The sequence below is a fragment of the Dasypus novemcinctus genome, chromosome 14, assembly GCF_030445035.2.
Source record: "Dasypus novemcinctus isolate mDasNov1 chromosome 14, mDasNov1.1.hap2, whole genome shotgun sequence".
Taxonomy (NCBI): domain Eukaryota; kingdom Metazoa; phylum Chordata; class Mammalia; order Cingulata; family Dasypodidae; genus Dasypus; species Dasypus novemcinctus.
The window spans coordinates 88751576-88774057 of NC_080686.1; the positions used below are offsets into that span (position 1 = coordinate 88751576).

The 22482-nt window shown below is 37.3% G+C and overlaps 1 protein-coding gene across 3 annotated transcripts in view; it reads left to right on the forward strand.

Annotated features, from left to right (window-relative positions):
- Positions 1-22482, forward strand: part of NSMCE2 (NSE2 (MMS21) homolog, SMC5-SMC6 complex SUMO ligase) — a 298377-nt gene that overhangs the window by 74242 nt on the left and 201653 nt on the right. For all 3 annotated transcript variants that reach the window (XM_071208022.1, XM_004452960.3, XM_071208023.1), the window contains one exon: positions 18340-18446. In XM_071208022.1, coding sequence (XP_071064123.1) covers positions 18340-18446 — 107 coding nt within the window. The remainder of the gene's footprint in view (positions 1-18339; positions 18447-22482) is intronic.

Below are 22482 nucleotides of genomic sequence, written 5' to 3' on the forward strand. Positions count from 1 at the left end.
TACTTACAGATCTCTGCAGGTGAGCAGTCTCCTCCTCCCATCCCTTTCAAGGAGGTTGCAGGATGCTTTTCTGGTCTTCTGGAGCCCCCAAACAGGTACTTTAGATAGTTCTGGGTGATTACTAACTGCCCTGTATCACGAACTGACTCTCTTCTGCTGCTATCTTTTTGTTTTTGCCTTCAATACATTTTTTAATGAAAAAGTAGTTTTTTTAAGGCACTAAATTTTGGCCTGGTTTGTTACACAGCAAAGCTAACAGATCCATCAAGCTCTCATCTTCTAAGCTTCAAACCCTAGGGTCACTTTTGAATCTTTTCCCTGTTCCTGTTGATGTTGGCTCTTGAATTTTTTCCTCTTTACAGTTTCACTTTTGTCTCACTTTCTCTCAGTTCTTGCTTACAATTCTACAAAAAATCTACTACCTAGACTCCCCACTTCATGTCTCATCCTCCAATCCACCCTATATATTATTGCTAGATTAATCTTTTTATAGAGAATTTCCAATATATCATTCCTCCATTCACATCTTTGAAGACTCCCATTCCTACATAATTAAATACAAACTGGCCATGTCAGAAGTCTAAATTGCTAACAACCTACTGTCTTATTTCCCAAACTTTCAACCGTGCATCTTAATATCAATTAAATGAGTCATTCTTGTTCTCCAGATATATACCATGTGTTTTCCCACTGCCATGTCTTTGATCGTGCCATTTCTTCTGTCTGAAATGCCCGCTACCAACTCTTTACTTGTAGGAATCCTTCCCATTCTTTAAAACTCTTCTTAAATATCTTCTTTTATGATGTCTAGCCTCATCAACCAACCAAATGATAGTATCCTTTCCTTCCAGTCTCCTCACATACTACATTTGACTCTTTGACCGTGTAATATAAATTTCTCATATACTTATCTTGGCTCTCTAACATTTAAGGAACTCCTTGGAGACAAGAACTTTGTCTTACTTTGCTTTTTATTTGCAGCACCCAGTTCTATCTGGCATGGTTTTGGATTGCCTTGAGCCTGAAGTTCACTATAGGTGAACTTCTAACACCTATCAAGTGGGATCATGTGTATTCCTGGTCGCTCCCTCTCCTTCATCTATCACATCTTCGAGCGGTGTTTATTTTAACTCTTTCTTGCAGCATATATTCAATATCTTCTCTTTTTACAATCTCTACTCCCTTGGTTCAGATCCGATCATCTCTCACATGGACAATTGCAAAACTCTCCTCATCTACTCTTCTTGTCCTCAAAGCTGTTAATCTTTTTGATCTTAAAACTTAATTACAAAAGGACGGCATTTAGAACAGCTTGGTACTGGCACAAGGATAGACATATAGACCAGTGGAATAGAATTGAGTGCTCAGAAATCAACCTTTACACTTATGGCCAACTGATTTTTGACAGGCAGGCAAAGAACATTCAATTGGGAAAGAATAATCTCTAACAAATGGTCCTGGGAAAACTGGATCTCTATATGTAAAAGAAGTAAGGTAGACCCATATCTCACCCCATATAAAAAAATCAACTAAAACGGAATCAAAGACCTACATATAAGAACCAGACCTATAAAATTCCTAGAAGAAAATATAGGGAAGCATCTTTAGTATCTTTTTGTTAGCAATGTTTTCTTAGATTTTACACCCAAGGAAAAGCAACAAAAGAAAAACATAATGGGACTTCATTGAAATTAGTTAACTTTTGAGCCTCTAAGAGTAGAAAACCATGGACTGTAGTTAGTACAATTATTAAAATGTACTTTCATCAATTTTAACAAATGTACCATATGAATGTTAATAATAGGGTGATATATGAGAATCCTGTATGTTATGCATGATTTTTCTGTAAACCACAATTTCTATAATTAAGGGGGAAAAAACCTGCTCTAGTTTTTCCACATCCATATCATCACTTGATTTGGGCAATATTCTTAATTTTAGCCATTTAAACAGATATAGTGGTATCTCATGTTAGTTTTAATTTGCATTTCTCTAATGATAAATAATGTTGAGTAACTTTTTGTGTGCTAATTTAGCTTTTCTTTGGTGAAGTTTCTATTCAGATATTTTTGCCCACTTTTGTTTTTTTAAAAAATTGTTTTGAGAATTCTTTATGTATTTTGGACATAAGTCCTTTATCAGACTTAGGGTTTTCAAATATTTTCTTCCAGTCTGTGCTCTTAACTGTTTCTTGAAGAGTAGAAATTTTTAAATTTGATGGCATCCAGTTTATCAATGTGGTCTTTTATAGATTGTGCTTTGGTGTTGTGTCTAAGAAATTGTTGCCTAACCCACATTCATGAAGATTTTCAGCTAAATTTCTTCTAGAGATATTATAACTTTAGGTTTTACATTAAGTCTGTAATTTGTTGTATATGACACAAGCTATGAATCCCAGTTCCCTTTTTTTTTTTTTATTGGCAACTGGGTATCCAAACCCCAACACAATTTGTTAACAAAACTGTCCTTTCTCTACTTAATTGCCTTTGTAACTTTCTCAGATCAATGGATCTATTTTTGGACTTTCTATTCTGTTCTATTGATCTCTTTGTCTATTCTTACTCCGTTACCACACTGTCTTGATTATTGTAGCTTTATAATGATTGTCTTGAAATCTGGTAATGCTAGCCTTCCAACTTTGTCCTTTGTCAGAATTGTTTTGTTTATTCTAGGTCCTTTGCATTTACGTAGGAAGTTTAGAATCAGCTTATCAATTTCTACAAAAATGTCTGCTGGAATTTTCATTGTGATTATGTGCTCTGCAATGTGGAAATCCTTCAGGACGGGAGGTAGGGCAATTGTAGGTCTTATCCCATAAGTTTCCAGTCTCTCAGGGATTATTCTCCTTCTTCCATGACTTTTAGTGTCTTCCAAACCATTGTTTCATCATTTTTTTGGGGGGGGTTTTTTGGGGCTTTTTTCTTTCATTTTTTGTTGTTTATCCTACCTTGGCCAGAATTGGAATATTATGGTAGGTTTGTAATAAATAGGAGAGTAATAACAGACTTGTACTTGAGAAAGAGAATATGGTAACAACTTGGAAAAAGTATTGAGGGAAGAGATTGGAAAAGGAAATCACTGAGGAAGAAATCACTATTCTGAGGAAAAGACAATAAAGGTTGAATTAAGGCAGTTATTGTTGGAAAGGAGAAAGGAGATAATATTTGAAACTTTAGTAGGCAAGACTGATAGAACTGGGTGACTCGTTCTATGTGGAGGGTGTAGGAGACTGAGATGACTTCAGGGTTTTAGGGTTTGCATATCATTTGGCTCTGTTTAGTTACAGAGACAAGGTGCTCTTATGTGGGATGTGATTGATTGGAACCTCCCATTTTATAAATAGTACTGCAGGGTTGTAATTGATACTTTGGAATTTAGAACCAGTTACTCAGAGAATATTAATAGTACTTTATTTCTTATTTTCCAGTTCATTATAATTGTCATTCAAAGACAGATACATTGAGTGATTATTCCTATTACACAAGTATTTTACTTTACCAACAAGTTCTCTGAGAGGTTTCTAGTAGATTTGAGTGTTTATGGATCATTGTTTCTTTGATAAAGAGGTTTTTAGAGAAGGGAGGATAGAAACAATATTGGGAGTTACTGTCTATTTAAGTCAATTTAAATTGAAAACAAAACATCTTAGAGGAAACGGACTTTGGCCCAGTGGTTAGGGCGTCCGTCTACCATATGGGAGGTCCGCGGTTCAAACCCCGGGCCTCCTTGACCCGTGTGGAGCTGGCCATGCGCAGCGCTGATGCGCGCAAGGAGTGCCGTGCCACGCAAAGGATGTCCCCCGCGTGGGGGAGCCCCACGCGCACTAAGTGCCGTGCCACGCAAAGGATGTCCCCCGCGTGGGGGAGCCCCACGCGCAAGGAGTGCGCCCGTGAGGAAAGCCGCCCAGCGTGAAAAGAAAGAGCAGCCTGCCCAGGAATGGCGCCGCCCACACTTCCCGTGCCGCCGACGACAACAGAAGCGGCCAAAGAAACAAGACGCAGCAAATAGACACCAAGAACAGACAACCAGGGGAGGGGGGGAAATTAAATAAATAAATAAATCTTTAAAAAAAAAAAAAAAAAAACATCTTAGAAATGGTAATATAAATAATGAGAAAAAGTAAGAGTTGACTTACAAAATTTTTCAGAGACATCTTTTCCAAGAACTTGTACTATGCAGTGGAGCAAATATAAGGAGACATACTGTTCACAGGACAGTTTTTATATTTGTTATATTTATGATAGTCTTATTTTCTGGTACTGTCAGTGATTTAAATTTTGAAATATTGGGAAGCAGATGTAACTCAAGTGATAAGGCCTCTGTCTACTGTATGGGAGGATCTGGGTTCTATCCCCGGGGCTTCCTGGTGAAAAAGAAGAGAAAGTGTGCCCACATGGTGAGCCAGTGTCTGCGCGGTGAGCCAGGTGCCCATGCAGAGAGCTGAGTACCCACGTGGCAAGCCGAGTGCCCATGTGGGTGCCCACGTGGCAAACCCAGTGCCAACATGGTGAGCCGAGTGCCCACATAGCAAGCTAAGTGCCCACATGATGAGCCAGTGCCTGTGCAGTGAGCTGAGTGCCTACACGAGTGCCTGCATGGCAAGGAAGTGCCCGCGTGAGTACCCGCGTGGTGAGCCAGTGCCCACACAGCAAGCCAAGTGCCCACGCAAGTGAGTCACACTGCAAGATGATGATGCAACAAAAGAGAATGAAAGGGGAGAGTCAAGGTGAAGCACAGCAGAGACCAGGAACTGAGGTGGAGCAATTTACAGGGAACCTTTCCACATCAGAGGTCCCCAGGATCAAATCTTGGTGAATCATAGAGGAGAAAGTCAAGAAGAGAAGACAAAAAGAGAAATACAGAAAATTACACAGCGAATGGCCACAGATAGCAAAAACAGCAGGGTGGAGGAGGGGGAGGGGAAAAATAAATAAAATTTACTAAAAATTAAAAAAAAAAATTTGCCATTATCTTCATGAAATCAAATTATTTCGCTTTCCAAAAATAGTAAATATCAAAACTATGCTCCAATAGATGAGAAAATGGAATACAGTAGCTCCCTGCCTTTGTGACTATGGCTCTTCCACTTTTACCTTAAGGAAATAAATTCTTTAGCCCAAAATGCTTATCATTTAGACTGAGTTTGAGAGCTATGCATGTAACAAAGATTATAGTCTGTGTCCTCATAGGTCCTATAAACTGATAGACATATTAAATATCATAAAATTTATGCTTGTCCATTTTAAAGACTTGAATTCTGTTTAAACTGTTCCTTCATTAACCTTCCAATTTAAGATAGGCTGACCCTATTTATAGTTTTTTTCCTAGTTTATGTGTATTTAAAATGAGTGTAGAAATGTTGGAATAAGGCAGTTGTTATCCATGTACACACTAAAGATCATTAACCTTTTTGGGTAGCTATGTCATTTATCAACTTAATTTGATATTTTTGTTCTTGTTCACCCTAGTCCCCCCCCCTCCCTTTTTTTTTTTCCTTCACTAAGGTGACTGCCCTAGTTAGAATAGGAATGATATCTAATCTAACATGAGTAGAAATTATTAAGGCTTTTGACCAAACTTCTGGCATGGAAATGGATTATATCCAAGGGTGTTGATTATTGAGGTAGTTAGGAGGATGGACTATTATTTAATAGGCCATGATTTGAGCTTTCCCACTACTTGTTAGCTGTATGACCTTGGTTCCATTACTTGACCTCTGGGAGATTGTTTATTCTTCTGTAAAATGGAGATAATAATAGTGCTTTCTTCACAGAGCCCTTGTAAGGATTAAATGAGAAGATGGATATATAGTGCTTAGAGTATCTGGGACATAGTAAATGCTCAATAGATGTTAGCTATTATTTTACTTCTTGAAGGAAAACTAAGGTAAGGCTGTTAAATTTATAGATCACAAAATAGGGGAAGTGAGCTGATAAATTAAATAATAGAATGAAATTCAGAAATACCTCAAGCTCCTGAATGAAATGTAATGCCTTTCATTGCATGAAATCTGATAGTCTTAAGTTTTGAATTTAAAATTGAAATATTCAGTGGTACAAATATAGGAAGGGAGAGCCCCTTTTTTTTACTTTAAAAAAATTCTTTTAAATGAAGCTTTAGATTACATAAATGTTACATCAAAAATATAGAGGATTCCCATATGCCTGAACCCCTCCTCCTCCCACACTTTTCCCACATTAACAGCATCTTTCAGTAGTGTGGTACATTTGTTACAATTGATGAGTACATATTGAAGCATTGCTGCTAACCATGGAATATAGTTTATGTTATAGTTTATACTATGCCCTGCACAATTTTATAGGTTTTGATAAAATGTGTAATGGCCTATATCCATCATTGTGTTGTCATGCAGGACAATTCCAATGTCCCCATGTTACACCTATTCTTACCTCTACCCTCCCCTCAGAACCTCTGGTGGCCACTGCCTTTACATCAATGATAAGAGTTCTTCCATTGCTAGAATAATAATAAATCTACTTTAGTCCATTGTTTATTCCCCAATCTTGAGGATTTTGCGATGGTGATGCCCACTCTGCTTCTAATTAAGAGGAGGTTTAGATCCCATGGGGCAGATGGATGGAACTGTCTTGCTTGCAGTTGCAAATACTCTGTTCCTTGGGCTGGGCATTGTCCATCATCATCTCCTTGTTAGTTGTCCTGGGTGAGTCCAGTGAACTGGAGAGTAGGTGTTGGAACTCTACTGAGATTTGGGGCCCAACCAGCACATAAACAGACCAAAGATTTAAGTCTCTGGGACATATATTTATCAAGTATATGCTAATTATAGGTTCAAATAAAAGGCTCAGAAGAGCCATGTGTAGGGAAACTATAAATGAGTCTTACTCTTATACTGGGAAACATAAACTCCAGAGTAAGGCCCACTGACAAGGTCTGAATTGCTAAGCTTGTCTGCCCTCCTGTAGTGTTTAGATGTCTCTAAAGCCCTCAGGAGCCCTACTGTTTGAAGCACTGTTTACTGTGGCAGTCAATGAGATCCTGCTGAATTGTGCATAAGTGTAACCTCTGGAATGACCACCTGACTCATTTTGAACTCTCTTAGCCATAAAAACTCATTTGTATTTAATATTTCCCTCTTTTGGTCAAGTTCTTTTTCCAGATGCATCACTAGTTGGTGGTTGGTAATAATCCCTCCGTGCAGAGAGGCTCATCCCTGGGAGCCATGTCCCATGCTGGGGAGAAGGTAGTGTGTTTATATGCTAAGATTGACTTAGAGAGGGGAGAGCCTAAGAGGAATTTTGGCTGAGGTTTTTATTATTACTATTGACAAGATCAGTCTGTACTCACAGAGGTTCAAAAGTAATAGTATTATCATATAGTATAGTGTTATCACATAATATTCTTTGGTTAACCATGGATGTAGTTATTTGTTTTTTTACTCTGAAGTTCATCTTTCATAAGACACTGACCAATGAAGCATCTTCAAATAAAGGCAAGTCAACTCAGTATGGAAGAAGTTGATCATTATGTATCTTGGAGAAGCAAAGATTAGAAGCTAGGAGATGTATAATAGCCACCTTCAGATCTTTGAAGGGCTATGATCTGGAAGAGATTTGGCATTTTCTCTATGGCACAGGAGGTAACTCTTCTGTAGCTCTGTAGTAGAGGACCAGAATTCAAGACCTGCTTCTGATATTGAGGTGTAACTTTGGTTGAATCACTAACTGCTCTGAACCTTAATTTCCTCAACCATATAAAGCAGAGAGTAAAACCACTGTGTAGAGAGGTTATGAGGTGTAAATATGTTAATGTGTGTGGATGAACAATTCAGAAGTATTGTTGTCATTGCCTGGGACTGTTCTAGGGAGTTGCTGAACCAGCTTCCTCTTTGGAAGAACTCTAATCATTAGAGTTATCCAGAAGTGGAACTAGCTTTCCCATCACATTGAGAGACAAAGACCAGAGAGTCATATTAGAGCTTTTAAGAAATTTATTCATGGAGTGGGAATTTGGAAAAGCCCTTTGAGAAAAGATACAATGTTTATTGAACCAATGTTTATTGGTTACTGCTTTCTCCAGGGCACCCAGCACAGTGCAGGGTACATGCTCTGTGTTAGGAGAACATTTTTTGAATGAGAGAATGAAAGTTTTCCCTCTAACACTCATATTTTCTGGCATCAATTATTTGTTCAGCACTGCTCCTTTCTTGTTTTTAGGATAGGTCATGTTGTTTTCCCAGCATTTGCCTTTATGTTATTATTTTAGAATGGATATTTTGAAAACTAAACTGAAGCAGCTGCTTACTGTATTCTGTCAGTTCATGTGTACTTACTGAAGACTAGGGTGCAGAAAGAATATCAAAAGATTTTCAATGAGACATTCTGAGAATAATCATTCTTCAGATTTATTAATTTTTAATTTATTTCTGCTCTTCCTGTAAGTATTTTAATATCTGTAGTCCTTTTTAAAAGGGAATGTCTTACACATAGAATATTCTTGTGGGATTACATACCCAAGAACCTCAAAACAATGGTTGCCTCTGGGTAGGGATTTGGGGGGGTTAGAGAAACCACATTACTGTACTGTTAGACATTTTCAACTATTTGCTTTAATAATTCTAAAAAAGTATTTTTTAAAAAAATGGGTGGAATAACTGCATGATTCAATAGAGGCCAGCTTAAGTAAAAAAGAAGGTTTTTAATAGAAAGAATTGCAAAATACATTTAGCTAATAGCCAAATCACCTCTGTTTATTAAGAATCTACTGTTTGAGGCACCATGTTGATTTTTTCCACCTACATTCTCATTTAATTTTCTTAATAATCCTATAAGGTTTAAGCCTCACTTTCTTTTGTCTTTGTGACTACAGATTCATGCCAGAGCTTTGGTGCTAAACCAAAAGTCAAAGCCAGGCTCTGTTCCTAAGCCTCCTGGTCCTTCAAGCTTCAAACAGTAGAAAGATGGGCACAGCTAAGGGTTTTTTAAAGACCAGAGGAACTAGAATTTGTTGAAATTATGCAGTTTGGGAAATGCTGTGGTAAATACTGCTTGCTACCTTGAATTCACTATTTATTTCCCATCTCCTAGGGATTAGATAGGGGGAAATGGACAAGGAAATGTGTGGAAAAGGAATTTTAAGTCATATAAGACAGACTGACCTAGAATATTGGGGACCTTTTAATAGGTAACCAAAAGTAATCAAAAGGGATTGTAGATTCTCTTCTGCAAAGGTATTTTAAAACAATAAATGCCCATGGTCTGAAATTACAGAAGAAAATCTTCAATAATTTTGGTGACTTGGAAAAACTAGATTGTATTCAGCGATTGATTGTTGTGATTTTATGAATCTAATTTATTACAGAATCTACTTAGAGCAATATTTGGATTACTACCTTTACCATGGTAGTTTATAGAATATTAACTATGATTATTAAGGAAATACTTGTCTATAATGAAAGATATAATGGTCTCCATTACTTTGCAATTAGAATTGTCAATTTACTCTTCCCGCTTCTCTCCCTTCCTTCTCTTCTCCCCCTTTTCTCCCTTTTTACCTTTCTCTTTCTCTTAAAAGAAAGTAATAATCAGGTGAATTCCTTTAATAGGGAACAGATTGTTCAGTGTATTCCATGACTTTTGCATGAAGTATATTTTACTCAACTTTGATTAGTAGTTAAGGCATGTATGGCTTCCATGCTTAACTTTAAGTTAGACCTGAGGTCAGTTCCGAACTCCACCAATTATTAAACTGTGAGACCTGGGGCAGATAATTTTGCGTCTGTGAGCATCATCAATATATTTAATAATACCTAATTGACACTGTTATAGCAAAAGATTAGATGAGTTAGTATATTCTCAGTGCCTGGCTGAAGTCAGTGCTCAATGAAGATTTTTTCCTTTTTCATCTGTGTTTCTCCTTTGTTGGTTCCCAGTGCTTGTTTTTTGTTTTGTTTTACCACTTGAACTACCAATTCAGCCTTTACAGAGTGGAGTGAGGGCATTTGTTTAGCCTGTTCTCCAGTCTGGTAAACATCTGGTGAACATTTGCTCATTCTTCAAGACACAGTTCAAATTTACACCTCACCTGTTAAATCTTTCCTACCTTTTGTGAGTAGTGTGAGCTTCTTTTTCCTCTTGCTTCAAAGCATTTGTTCCCTCCGTGGCATCTAGTGAGTACTCCATAAGCATTTGCTAGGTGTATGAGTTTCTGGACATTAATAGGTGGTGGCAGTCGAGGGGGATTTCATAAAGCTTAGCTTTGAGCATTGCAGTCCTGTGATGTCAACTTAGTGCTTTGATCTCAAGCTAGTGAAAACAGCTGAGAGAGAGTTGAGGTGATCTTCACTTAATACTTTTTGGTCCCATGGGCAAAATGCTTTCAGTATTTAGACTATTGAGATCTTGCGCTATTTAGGCCTTTGCAGAGTAGTTATCTGTGTTATAATAATGATGATGACAAATAATGTTTAGTTAGTGCTTTACTGTGGACCAGGTCCTGTGCTGAGCATTTTACCTACATTATCACTTTTAGTCTTCATATCAGCTTTTATGAGGTAGGTACAGAAGAGGAAACTGAGATTCTAGTAAGTGATTTGTCAGAGTCTACATAGCTAACAAGTAATATAGCCTAGATTTGAATGTAATCTGGCTCCAGAGCTGGCTTTTTGAGCTTCTATATATGTACCTTCCCTCTTTTGTAGTAGTATGGTAAGAGAATTATTTAGGTGGGTAAAGATGACATTAAAGGTGAATTTCTTGAGGATTTTCCCCACATTCCCTGTCTTACAGAGGACAAGATGCTAGTTTGTATCACACTCTTAAACTCTTTGCTGTTATTTCCAGTGGGAGGCAGTTATAAAATGTGGATTCAGTTTTAACTTTACCACACTAATAGCTATATGGAGAAATAATTATGACTTTGAAGTAGGATAGATTGAGAAATAACCAAGTTTCTATTAAATATTGTTCAAAGAGTAAAGCATTAGATTCATATATAATGATTACTTATACTAGACTACAAGGAGAAGTGTACATACACATACTCAGAGGTAGGCATACATATAAGCAAATGTCACTAGAGATAGTTGGAGCCATATTTTCAGAGAGAAAGTTTTTGTGTGTGGTGGGGAAGGACTAGAGGAGGTGTTGTTTATACTATCATTTGTTTGAGTTTATCCAAACAGAACAAAATGTCTTGTTTATAAAATATAGAAGAATCAAGTTTTAATTTGAAGAGAATAGGAAATGCTCTGATTCAGAAAGTAAAATTGGATTATATGTCCCATTTATACTAAAAAAATTTGAAATATAATCAAGCAATTCCTGCCTCCTTTCCTTCCTCCTTGCCAGAATAGACATATGTACTTTATGACATTTAATATTTATCAGCTTCTTCTGAGTATATGATTCATGTTGAATTGGAGTCAGCAACCCCCACAAGAACACTATGTTTGCTTTGTCTTGGCCTGGTATTTACTAATAATATACATAGAATTGAATTTAATCATCTATTTATAATTGGTAGTGCTCCTGCTCAGACGTGTCCATACATAACTTTGTAGAATAAAAAACACCTCAGTCTGCAATTTTTTATTTGTTTAGGACAAATTTTCAGGAAACAGCTAGGCCATAAGCAAAACTGCTGTTGAGTTAGAGACATAAAGTTGGAAGAGATAAGTAGGTGAGATTTGTCGAGAGTGTTCCTCCCTAACACACACACTGACACACACATATATCCTAGTTGTAATAATAAAGAAGTTTTTAGGGACCTATAAGTTATACAGTATTTAGTCCTATGCTGGAGATTGGGGCAGATCCCAGAAAACGACGTTGTGGCTGAGGCCATAGGGAACAACAGAGCAGAGCAGAAGGACGTTTTGTAGAATAGAGAGGAGCAAATGTGGGTGGATTTGCCAAGAGAAGGGGAGAGAAAAGGTGCCTTCATTTTTTCATGTCTATTTTGTTGAAGGCAATTCTACTAAAGACCTGGTTGCTGGCAAGGAACCTTAACTGGCATTCTCTGACCTGTTTCAGTTCTGTTTCCCAAATCCTTGGGCCCAGGGAAGAGAGTTTATTTTTCTCTAATTCATGCCTTAAGGCACAACTACAGGACAACTGTGGCTAGGGAGGGGCCTGACTCAGAATAGTTGGTGGAAGAGCTGCATCACTCAGTTATATCATTTACTTTACACTCTCGGTGAACTGATTGCATGTGCTTGATTGGCCTTGTGACTTGGTCCTAGGGAAACCAAGATAAAGAATCTTCTACTCTATTTTTTATGCTGCAACCTAGAAAATGGCATTATATTGAGCAAATGAGATGTGAATAGACCCTAGACAATCTTGGAACTTGGAATGAGTTAACTCTCACATGCCCAAAGCCTGCTATATAAAAATTACCAGATTGCTATAAGTAGATCTATCCCCTCTCCCTCATTTTACCCCCATCTCTTATATTCAGGACATCCTGCATTGATTACTATTTTGCTTTCATACTTGTTCCTGCCTTAGCCATCATCTTTCCCTCATTGAAATCTCATGAATTTTAAGTTGTATTTGATTATAATACTAATGCCCTCTTTATTCCTAATAGTTTACTGGTCATGTAACTTTACTGCCTATTCAACACTTCAGAAAAATTAGAGTAATAGTTATAATATTGCTTTTAGTACATTTTGAGGTTGAGTAACAGATGGCATGTTTAATGAATAGTGTGGCTGCTAGCTGGCCTAATTATTGATTTGTTTGACATTAGGAAAGTTATATGGAGGCCAACTTCATTCAAACATATTCTTACAGTAAGTTAGAGCACTTTAGTCTCTAACACTTCAGTGATTATCATTCTTTAGTTTTTAGGGTTTGCCACTGAATAGGAATAAAACAAAACAGAAACCGTCTCTAAAGAATGGTTTTAATTCTAGGGCCTTCCTAGTCTAAATAACACTGCAGTTTTTTCAGGTAATTTTGTTATATTGCTATCAGTTCATAGTGCTGGGCATAGTAACAGCCAGGGCCACTGGGTACAGACAGATACAAAGGTTTGCAGAAAGACAGACCTGGTACTGGTATACTTACAGAAACAGGGATAATTTTATACTGTAAATCAAGGGTCTTCTCTGTCCTTTGTACTTGATTTACTGTGGTGGGGATGGGTGACATATTTCAGCTATTGTACTAAATTCTTGAAGTAGTTGCTTAATTAGTGAGCCAGGGGTGTTACCCACATCTCACATGGTCACCAAGTTCTCCCCTTGAAACTTCCTCATGTATTTATTGGCTTACAAACAAATGTTTAACTATATCACTTAATGTTCATTTGATTAACACAACCAAGAGTTGATGGTGCTGAAGAAGTGGTCATAATATAGCACTTAGAAGAAATGTGAGCCTCCTCAGGCTCTGCTTGACTGGGATAGTATGGTCAAGGGTGTGGGTCATTAAAATGGTTTTAATTCTGAGCTCTACTCAGAAGTATCTCTCCAACGTGAAGCCTCCCAGGCCTCTTCCCTTCTTTGCTGTTACTCTCCATTTGCTACCTGGGAGTTAGCCCATAGCTACTACTTCCATCCCTGCACCTGCCCCTGCTCTGAAACTAGTGCAGGCCTGACTTCTTAGCAGCTAGAGTTGACTTAGTGAGCAAATTGATTGCTTTTGTAGCCCTCATATACCCTTGCTAAGGCTAAAGGTCACTTTCTTCACCAATATTAAAATTTCTTAATCTTCTAAAAAGGGAGACATCATTTTCTTTTGTTTTCCATTCTTTCTAAAGGAATCCGTTTCCAAAGGAATTTGGAAAGAGCTTTTCAGGACCAGGTCTGATAGCATTTGAATGGCTTTGCCCAGTGTATTACATAGAAGAATTGCTTTATTCTAACAGGCAGCTAGGGACCTTAGATGAAGCTTAGAGCCTTTGACTTTCTCCTTCCTCAGGATTTGCTTCCTGGCTATTCATGGAGGAATTGCAAGTGCTTGCCTTTTTCCTCAATTTTGAAACTTTTAGCACAGGTAGACAATTCTATAAACATGGCATTTAGCAAGCCTGAATTGGAAGCTTTGCTTTGTGGCTCACTACATTTGTGGTCTTAAGCAAGCACTTCACCTGCTTTGTGCTTTGGTTTTCACCTATGTTAAGCAGTCCTAAAATTGCCTATCTTTTAATGTTGTGAGGATTACTATAAATATAAGAGTGCTCAGTGCAGTCCTGGCATGTAATAAAGTGCTCATTAACTGCTTTATATATATTCATCATTATCATAACTTTCTATGTCTTATCTTTTTTTTTTTCCCAGAAGGTACTGGGATTGAACCCAGGACCTCATACATGGGAAGCAGGCACTCAACCATGTGAGCTACATTCACTTCCCTCCATGCCTTATCATTTGCATCAAACTTCTCTAATGCCAGGCTTGCAGAGGCATGGTAGAGATTATGCTTTCCTCTCTGGATTGCCATTCTATGAATTTTTAATATCTTTTGTATGATTTGTCTTTTCATCGATACTGGTGCCAAGTTTTTTTGCTGTGAAGAAATCATAATACAGGTATACTAGGCAAATGATTTTATTTCAGGAAGCAGATGTGGCTCAAGCAATTGGGTTCCCACCTACCACATGGGAGGTCCCTGGTTTGGTTCCCAGTGCCTCATACAGAAGACAGTGAGCTGGTACGACAGGCAGGCACAGCAGATTGATGCAACAAGAGACACAAGAAGAAAAACATAATGAGAGATACAACAAAGCAGGGAAGGAAGTGGCTCAAGTCATTAGATGCCTCCTTCCCACATCGGAGGTCCCAGGTTCAGTTCTTGGTGCCTTCTGAAGAAACAAGGAAAGTGAACAGACACAGCAAGTGCAAAACAATGAGGGGGTGAGGAAAAATAAATAAATAAATCTTAAAAAAAAAAGAGGTTTTATTTCATATGTCCCCTTTACATTTTAATTCAGTTAAACATCTGAGATAGGATAATTTATAGTTGTGAAAGTTTAATTTTCAAATTTATCAAATAATGGCCATATAAGAATATCGAAGGGAAAATTGCTGTAAGTCTTTGCCCTATCTGCAGAATACTAAGGTATCATTCTTATCCCCAATGGATTAAAATCTTTCTGGATAAGTAAGACAAATGTGTGTAAAAAAAACAAGTTTATGGTTATATGTGCCAAAGTAGCAAGTATACCAAGTATAGGTGTAGTGATAAATGAAGTGAAGGAAGAGATCTACCTAAGCTGATAAAATTTAAAAGAAGGTAGGTCTTAAGCTCCATCCATGAAGGATGTGTAGGATTTATTTTTTAAGAAGGGCTTTCCATCTACGAGTGGGAAAATTTTGAAGATGGGACTATGTATTGTCAAAAAAAGAAGTAAGGTGCTTCTGACTGGTCAGTCCCTCCACATCTACCCCATCCCCCAGCCACTTTTAGGCAACAGCCAACTTCGTGTTTATGTGCTTATATCCCTTTAGTACCCTCTTGAAGTCTCCAGTGATTTGGCTCCTCCACCTTTGTCACACAACACTATGTCCTTCTTTCTCCCCCTCCAGTCTTTAGTAGAACAGGACACAGATTCCCTATGCCTTCCCTGGCCTGTTGTTTCTAAAACATACACATGAATCACATTTTTAAAAAGAGGTTATTATTACAATAGGGAAACAAGGGCTAACAAAAAGAATTGCAAAAAGAATCTTAAAGTAGCTGTAGTAGGTTACCTCTTAGATAGGAACATTCTCAAGGCCGCTTCTGGATATTATTGTGGAATTCTCTTCTAAATTCTTGTTTTCCGTCTCTGGTCTCTCTAATCCTTTTTCCACAGCAGACCAAGACACTCAGACTTTAGCCTTTTTCCAGATGCAGAGTGATTCTCTGTTCTTTTTAGGACTAAATTCATGAATTCTTCTGGTCTTTGCCTTTTTTGCCTCAGGCTGCACTTGTGTTCTTCAGTGAACCTGTGCCAACATTCTTGGACCCTGGAACCTTAGCTGGGGCTGTGTTAAGCCCCAGTTGGCCTCCAAAGGTTCTTCCCTTAGGCTCCATGCCAGACATAATTCATTTTCTCCTTTGCAGGGAGGTCTTTTTGACTTTGTATTCAAATTGCTATCTGGTTCAGGTCTTACTAGCATCCATGAGAACCATCTTCCTATAGATTTTATTTTGCATATCCTTTTATAGCATTTTTAATGTCCCATGCACATTAAGTCCCTAACATTTTAATTTCTTATTCATCAAAGATGTTTGCCTCCTGATAGATGAGTTCCTGTTTAGTTTGAGGTTGCTACTAATTATTGAATTTTGGAAAAAACAGTTTACTTTTATCTTTGCTCAAGATACTAACTTTAATACTACTTTGATCACAGGATCAGAATACTGTACTATACATGCCCATAAAATAAACAGATTCCACTAAGAAAATGTCTTTTTAAAAAATCATTGTTTAACTAGATAAATCTTGTGTGAAAGCAGGAGTCTATTTATGGGAAGTCACAGGTTTGATTTCCCGTGCCTTCTGAAAAAAACAAAAACAAGCAACAAACAAAACAAATGAAATAACCAACTCTGGGGAAGCCAATGTGGCTCAAGTTTTCCACATAAAAGGTCCTGGGTTCATTCCCCAGCCCCCGGTACCTTAAAAAAATAAAAAATATATATTTAATTTTATATAATATATATATTGCAGTCAACCCCAAACCCCTACCCAGTCTATAGAAATGTAAATAAATACAACAAAATACCCATATTTAAACCACAAACCATCATGTTAGGGTATAAATTGTTTTGAAATCTCTTCCTGACCATCAAGTGATTAATATGCTTGTTCACAAATAGACGCTGTATATGTAGCAACTAATATGTGTCACTGGTGCAAGCAACACCCAAACAGTATGCCTCCTTTGTTGACATCTGCACATTTTCAAAACATTGATAGGTGACTAAAAGTCTACCAGTTTTATTTGGAATATGATTTCAGACTTTTCCCATACAGCATTTTTTAAATGTTATATTTTATTATCTTTGGGATCATCTGTGGTATTGTTCTTCAGAGTAGACAAGAAATATTGACCTGAGTCTGAGCTAAGGTATTTGAATGGATAGTCTTTGAGTGAGTATATTCCCAAACGTGATTTAAGTCAACTTTACTTTCTTTTCCTTCAGTTTTTCTTTTATGTTAAGATTTTTATGATTCTGTATCTCTGTCTGTTCCTGATCTATTAAGTTACATATGTAGATCTTGAAAACATTTTTTTGAAAGTACTTTTAAGTACATTACCCTCTCTTGATCTTTTCCAGTCTGCAAGTATCTTGTTCCCTGCAGGTATTTTATTTAAAAAAAACATAGCATAGTTGTTTCATTCTCTGACAGCTAATTTCAATACTTAAAACATTTGTGCATCCGCTTCTGCTGGTTCTTATTCTTGGTACCTTGTTTTCTTGCTTATTTTAGGGTTTGGAGGCTTTTTTTATTTGTTTGTATTTTTGCTTTATTATTTTCCCCATGTTCTGCTCATTGTCCTTAAAATTTATTTGTAGGGGTTATTTGAGAACCAGGATGAAAGTGCCTTCTCCAGAAGGGATTTGTGTCTGCAGTGTACCTGCCAGTCCAAGACCACGTTACACCAAGGTCAGAGCTTAGGTTCTCTGGTCCTCTCAGGCAAGGGGAACTCAGACTACAAACCCATCAGGGCTGTTTTGTGGCCATGCTTTTTCAGAAACAGGTTTGTTTTCTCCTTCCTTTCCCTGCTTTCTACTTGGTGGCACAAGCCAACCTCCCTGCAGTCCCAAGAAGGATGTGATAGTGAGGAGTAGGGATCCCAGCTTAATGTGAGAGGATATGCACATTTGGTGTCTGTTGCTCCAGTTATCTTTTGGGGTTTTCTCTATGTATTGTCCTGGTCATTTCGTACTATCTGTGACTTTTGTTTTTAAGGATACTTCCCCCCCACACACCTCTTTTATCCAGTATTTTTAGTTATATTCAATAGGAGGATTGATTCAGTAAGAACTATTACTGAAAGTGGAAATCTTCCTTCTTTGGTCTTTAATAATCCTGTGAGGTTTGCGTGGCAGATATATGACTGGGCTTCTTTAATGGATGAGGAAACTGAGGTTGAGAAAGGTGTAGTTACTGATCTATCGTAAAAGTGAGTGAGTCTGCCTTTCTTTCCATCCCAGCACTGCCTTTGAGCCTTGTTCTACTGGGTACGTTTTTCGAATTTTGAAACGAAGCAAGCAGATGTTGAGGAGCTTTTTTAATGTGTAGAATCTTTACAGATTTAGACTATGGACTGATACAGATTATATTGGTGCATCCTTTTCCAAATAATTGCATTTTAAGTGGAAAATAATAGTTGGTATCTTTTTTTTTTTCTTTCAGCTGAAGTGAGTAGTGAGTACAGTATGGACAAGGCAATGGTTGAATTTGCTATAATGGATCGAGAGCTAAACCATTATGTAAAGGCTGTTCAATATGCAATAAATCATGTAAGTTTAATATTTATGTTTATTTACTCATACCCACTCACCTTGTTATATTTAGTTACAACTCATTGACCTGGATATAGGAACACAAAATCAAAATTCTTCTCTAACCTTCACTATTTCCTTTCTTTACTGAAGTAGCTATTAATTTCCTTTTAATCAGGAAGTCTCATAGCATAGGAATCTTAAATATTTTCCCAGCTAGGCCACCTTGGTTAATTAGGACATCAAATCTATTTTAGGTTTTCTTGCCTTTTTTGTCTTGAAGTTTTAAGTCTAAGCCTCCTTCAAGTATGAGATTTTTTTTAATGCTAAAAATTATATACAGCTTGTTTTCATTGTTCATCTGCTTAAGCACACAATTTAGACCAGGTCAGGTTCAGTTACTCATTCTCCAATTTTAACCTATATGCATCTATTGCAAAATTCATTGAATCAGATAATACAGAAGAATTTTAGAGGAAGTTTAAAAATAAAGAAGGTTGGCATTTTGGTTTTTCCAGAAGCCAAACTTATCTTTGTTGACTCCAGCTGTCACAGGAACAACCTACAAGGCAGTTAAGGTGGGAACATAGCAACATCCTTTTCAGTACTGTGTTGAGTAAGAAATGAGCAATACGATTGCAGTAATGTTTCTGAGAAGTCCTTTGTCCTATGAGCAATGGAAACTCCCTTGTGAACTGCTTTTAGTACACCTGTGTAATAGGGTATCTTGTGCTTCTGGTTTTTTTATTTGCTTTTTCTTACTTGTAGCTATGGGAAAATTTCAAAAAACCAAATATTTTCCAAGTTGGCTACTATTCAGTGGAAGATAAATTTTTAGGTATTGCTTAGTCTTTAAACCAATTTAATATGCATTACATAGTTACATAAAGTGTCTCTTTTTTATGGTTAGTTATGGTTAGTATTTATTAAATGTATTATTGTGACTAACTTTATCTGCTCATATCAAAATAAACTTATTCAGCTTGTAAAATTCTGATATTTCTAGCCATTTTGATTGTTAGTCCTGGTATTTCCATAGGAAAATGTGGAAATGGTATCATGTTGGTGCATATGAAACTATAGTAACAAAGCACTTTAGAGCAGAGGTTCTCAACCACAGCTGAAGCCTAGCATTGACTAGTTCCTACCCTCAGACATTCTGATTTCATTGATCTGGAGTATAGTTGGGGCATTATTAACTTAAAAAAACAACTGAATCTAATATATATCCAGGGTGGAAAATCACTGACTTAAAAGAACAAGATTGGCTCTGTAGTATGTGTCCTGTGTTTGCTACCAAAGTTAGAGTTAGGCCTGTGATATCGATCAATTTTGCTTTGACCCGTTCATTCAGTGGAGGTTATTTGATTGGCTTTTCTTTCTTTAACTTTCATGTTGTGCAAATGTAACAGCATAATGTGTATTACAGGTAAGAAAACCAGATTTTAGAGTCAAAGAACTTAATGTTAACTTTTTTTTCTATTAAACCACAGTTTTCACAGAAATTTAAGGTATTTTTGCACCAAGATTTGAACTCTTCTCTCTTTCAGAAACTGAGTCACTTGGCAGGAAAAAAAAGTCAAAGAAAGAATACCCTTCCCCCTCTTTCACTAGTTAACAACATTTCTTCCATCTCCTGGTCTCATTCTATTACCTTTACCTTACTAAACAGAGAAGATTATGTTTTGAGTTTTATCACACTTTTCAGCCCTAAACTTACACTAGACTAGAGGGCACATTGAGTTTAGTGATTTTAATGCTTGGAAAGGAAGGCCCCCTGGTCTTTCGTAAGAGAAGAAAACATGTTTATTTGCCTTTCCTAATGCAAAGTTATGCTGTATGCAACCTTGATACAAAGTTATATAATTTTATAAGATTTACAAGACCTGAAACTGTATAGGAACATAATGGGTTACAGTCATTATTTTGAGAGAAATATTTTACATCTCTTTACATACTTGAAGTTATGGGCATTGCTACCTTGTTGCTTTTGTCGGTAAGGGATGAAGAATGAACAGCTGAGGAGGTACTTTCTTTAGACAGAGCCCTAGTACAGAAATCAGAAACCCTTCCAGTCCTTGTTCTTCTACTCTCTGAGTTATGATCATTGGTGAAGAAATATAATCTCTGCTCTCTTGTGTCCATTCGCTGTATATTCTTCTGTATCCTCTTGCATTCTCGACAGCACCAGGAATCTGTGTCTCTTTTTGTTGCATCATCTTGCTGCGTCAGCTCTCTGTGTGTATGGCACCACTCCTGGGTGGGCTTTGCCTTTTTCGTGTGGGGCAGCTCAGTGCCGTGTGCACTCCTTGCAGGTGGGGCTCTCCTATGCAGGGGACACCCCTGCATGGCACAGCACTCTTTGCATGCAGCAGTGCTCCACGTGGGCCAGCTACCACACGGGTCAGGAGGCCCTGGGTTTGAACTGTGGACCTCCCATATGGTAGATGGGTGCTCTGTCAGTTGAGCCACAAGAAACAATTTCTCGAAGCCTCATTTTCTTTGTAAAATTCTTGGCCTGCCTATTACACAAGATTATTATGTGAATCAGATTAGATACTGTATATCAGAGCACCTTGAAATTCATAGAATTTGATAACAAGATATTATTATTATGACCTCTGCTCAGATTTCCTAACATACTCCTTGGACAGGTGGAACAAGATTTTCTTAAAAACAAGTACTTTGCTTTACTCACTTTATCAAGGTACTTTTTTTTATTGGTTTTGACCTGTCCTACTCTGGAATTCAAGTACAATTTAGGATTTAGATATAAGCTAGTTAAGTCACAGTATGAGGTATCCATGGCCTCAGAAAAGAAGAAATTGCTTTATGTCAGATTATCAAGGAAGAAGGCAAACAGTGGGAACCCCTATCAGTCCCATTTAACTTTCCACTCTGTCATAGACTTTTTGACAGCTGCTGTACTTCCGTTACTTAATCATTTTTCCAGATTCTGAGAGTCTCCTGAAGTTAATTTCAAAATACTTATGGCTTTCTGTTTATGGATATTCACATGGTCATGGAAAGTTGTTGTTTTTTTTTAGTTGTCAACGAGCTTAGGGTTTATTTTTTTTAATAAATATTCTCTCTCCCATTCTCACCTTCACAGAATTCTGAAGGTTATACACCTCTGAAAAGATTTTATTAGTTTACTTTGGAACCTTAGAGGTATGGCTTGATTTACCAACAATCCCTGGGAAGGCCCTTTGGCATACTGAAGAAGCTCTCAGATTGCCTTTCTTTGTCATTTGAGAATATAGAACTCTCCCACATTCACACATACCTGGAGATTTTATTTGGAATCTGCATTATTTCAGTGCTCTGAAGCTTTAAAAAATTAGGACTTTATTCTAGCTAATTTGTTGCAGTGAGGAATAAAAAGTTCCCAGATAGTCTAAAAGTCATTTATAAAAACTTTCAGGATAAATGGGTTATATATCTGTTATAACTCTTAAAAACAATTCATACAAAGCGGCAAAAAGTTCCACTCTGAGACAGCCACAGGGACTTTTAGTCAAGAGACTACACATGCTATGAAAGGTTTTAAAAGCTATAAAATGGTACACAGATAGGCTATGATACAGTTCCTTCTTTCATCACTATTACTACCAAGGAAATACTATTTTCTCAGTTTCATGTTGAGAACAGAGTGATGTTCTGAACATTAGACATCTGATGATCTAATATTCCTTTACTTGATTTCTAAACTTTCATTATTTGAGAACATTGAAGGGATACCATTGGCTGCCTTTTTTGTTCTCAGATGTTCATTGAATAGATGTTTACTAAATACCCATGTGCCAGGAACATTCTAGGTGTAAGAAATAGGAAGAAGAGTCAACCAGCAAGGCCTATAGTCTAGAAGGGGGGACAAACATTTAACAAAGAGAGATGCAAACATGATTGGTATAGTGTGTGCTACAAAGGAAAATGAAATGTTCAGAGAGACTAAATAACTGAGGGGCACACAATATCTGCTGGGTGGTTGGGAGACTGCTTCCTGAGGAAGTGAGGTTTAATCTGAGATGATAGTCATATGGGCCTCAACATG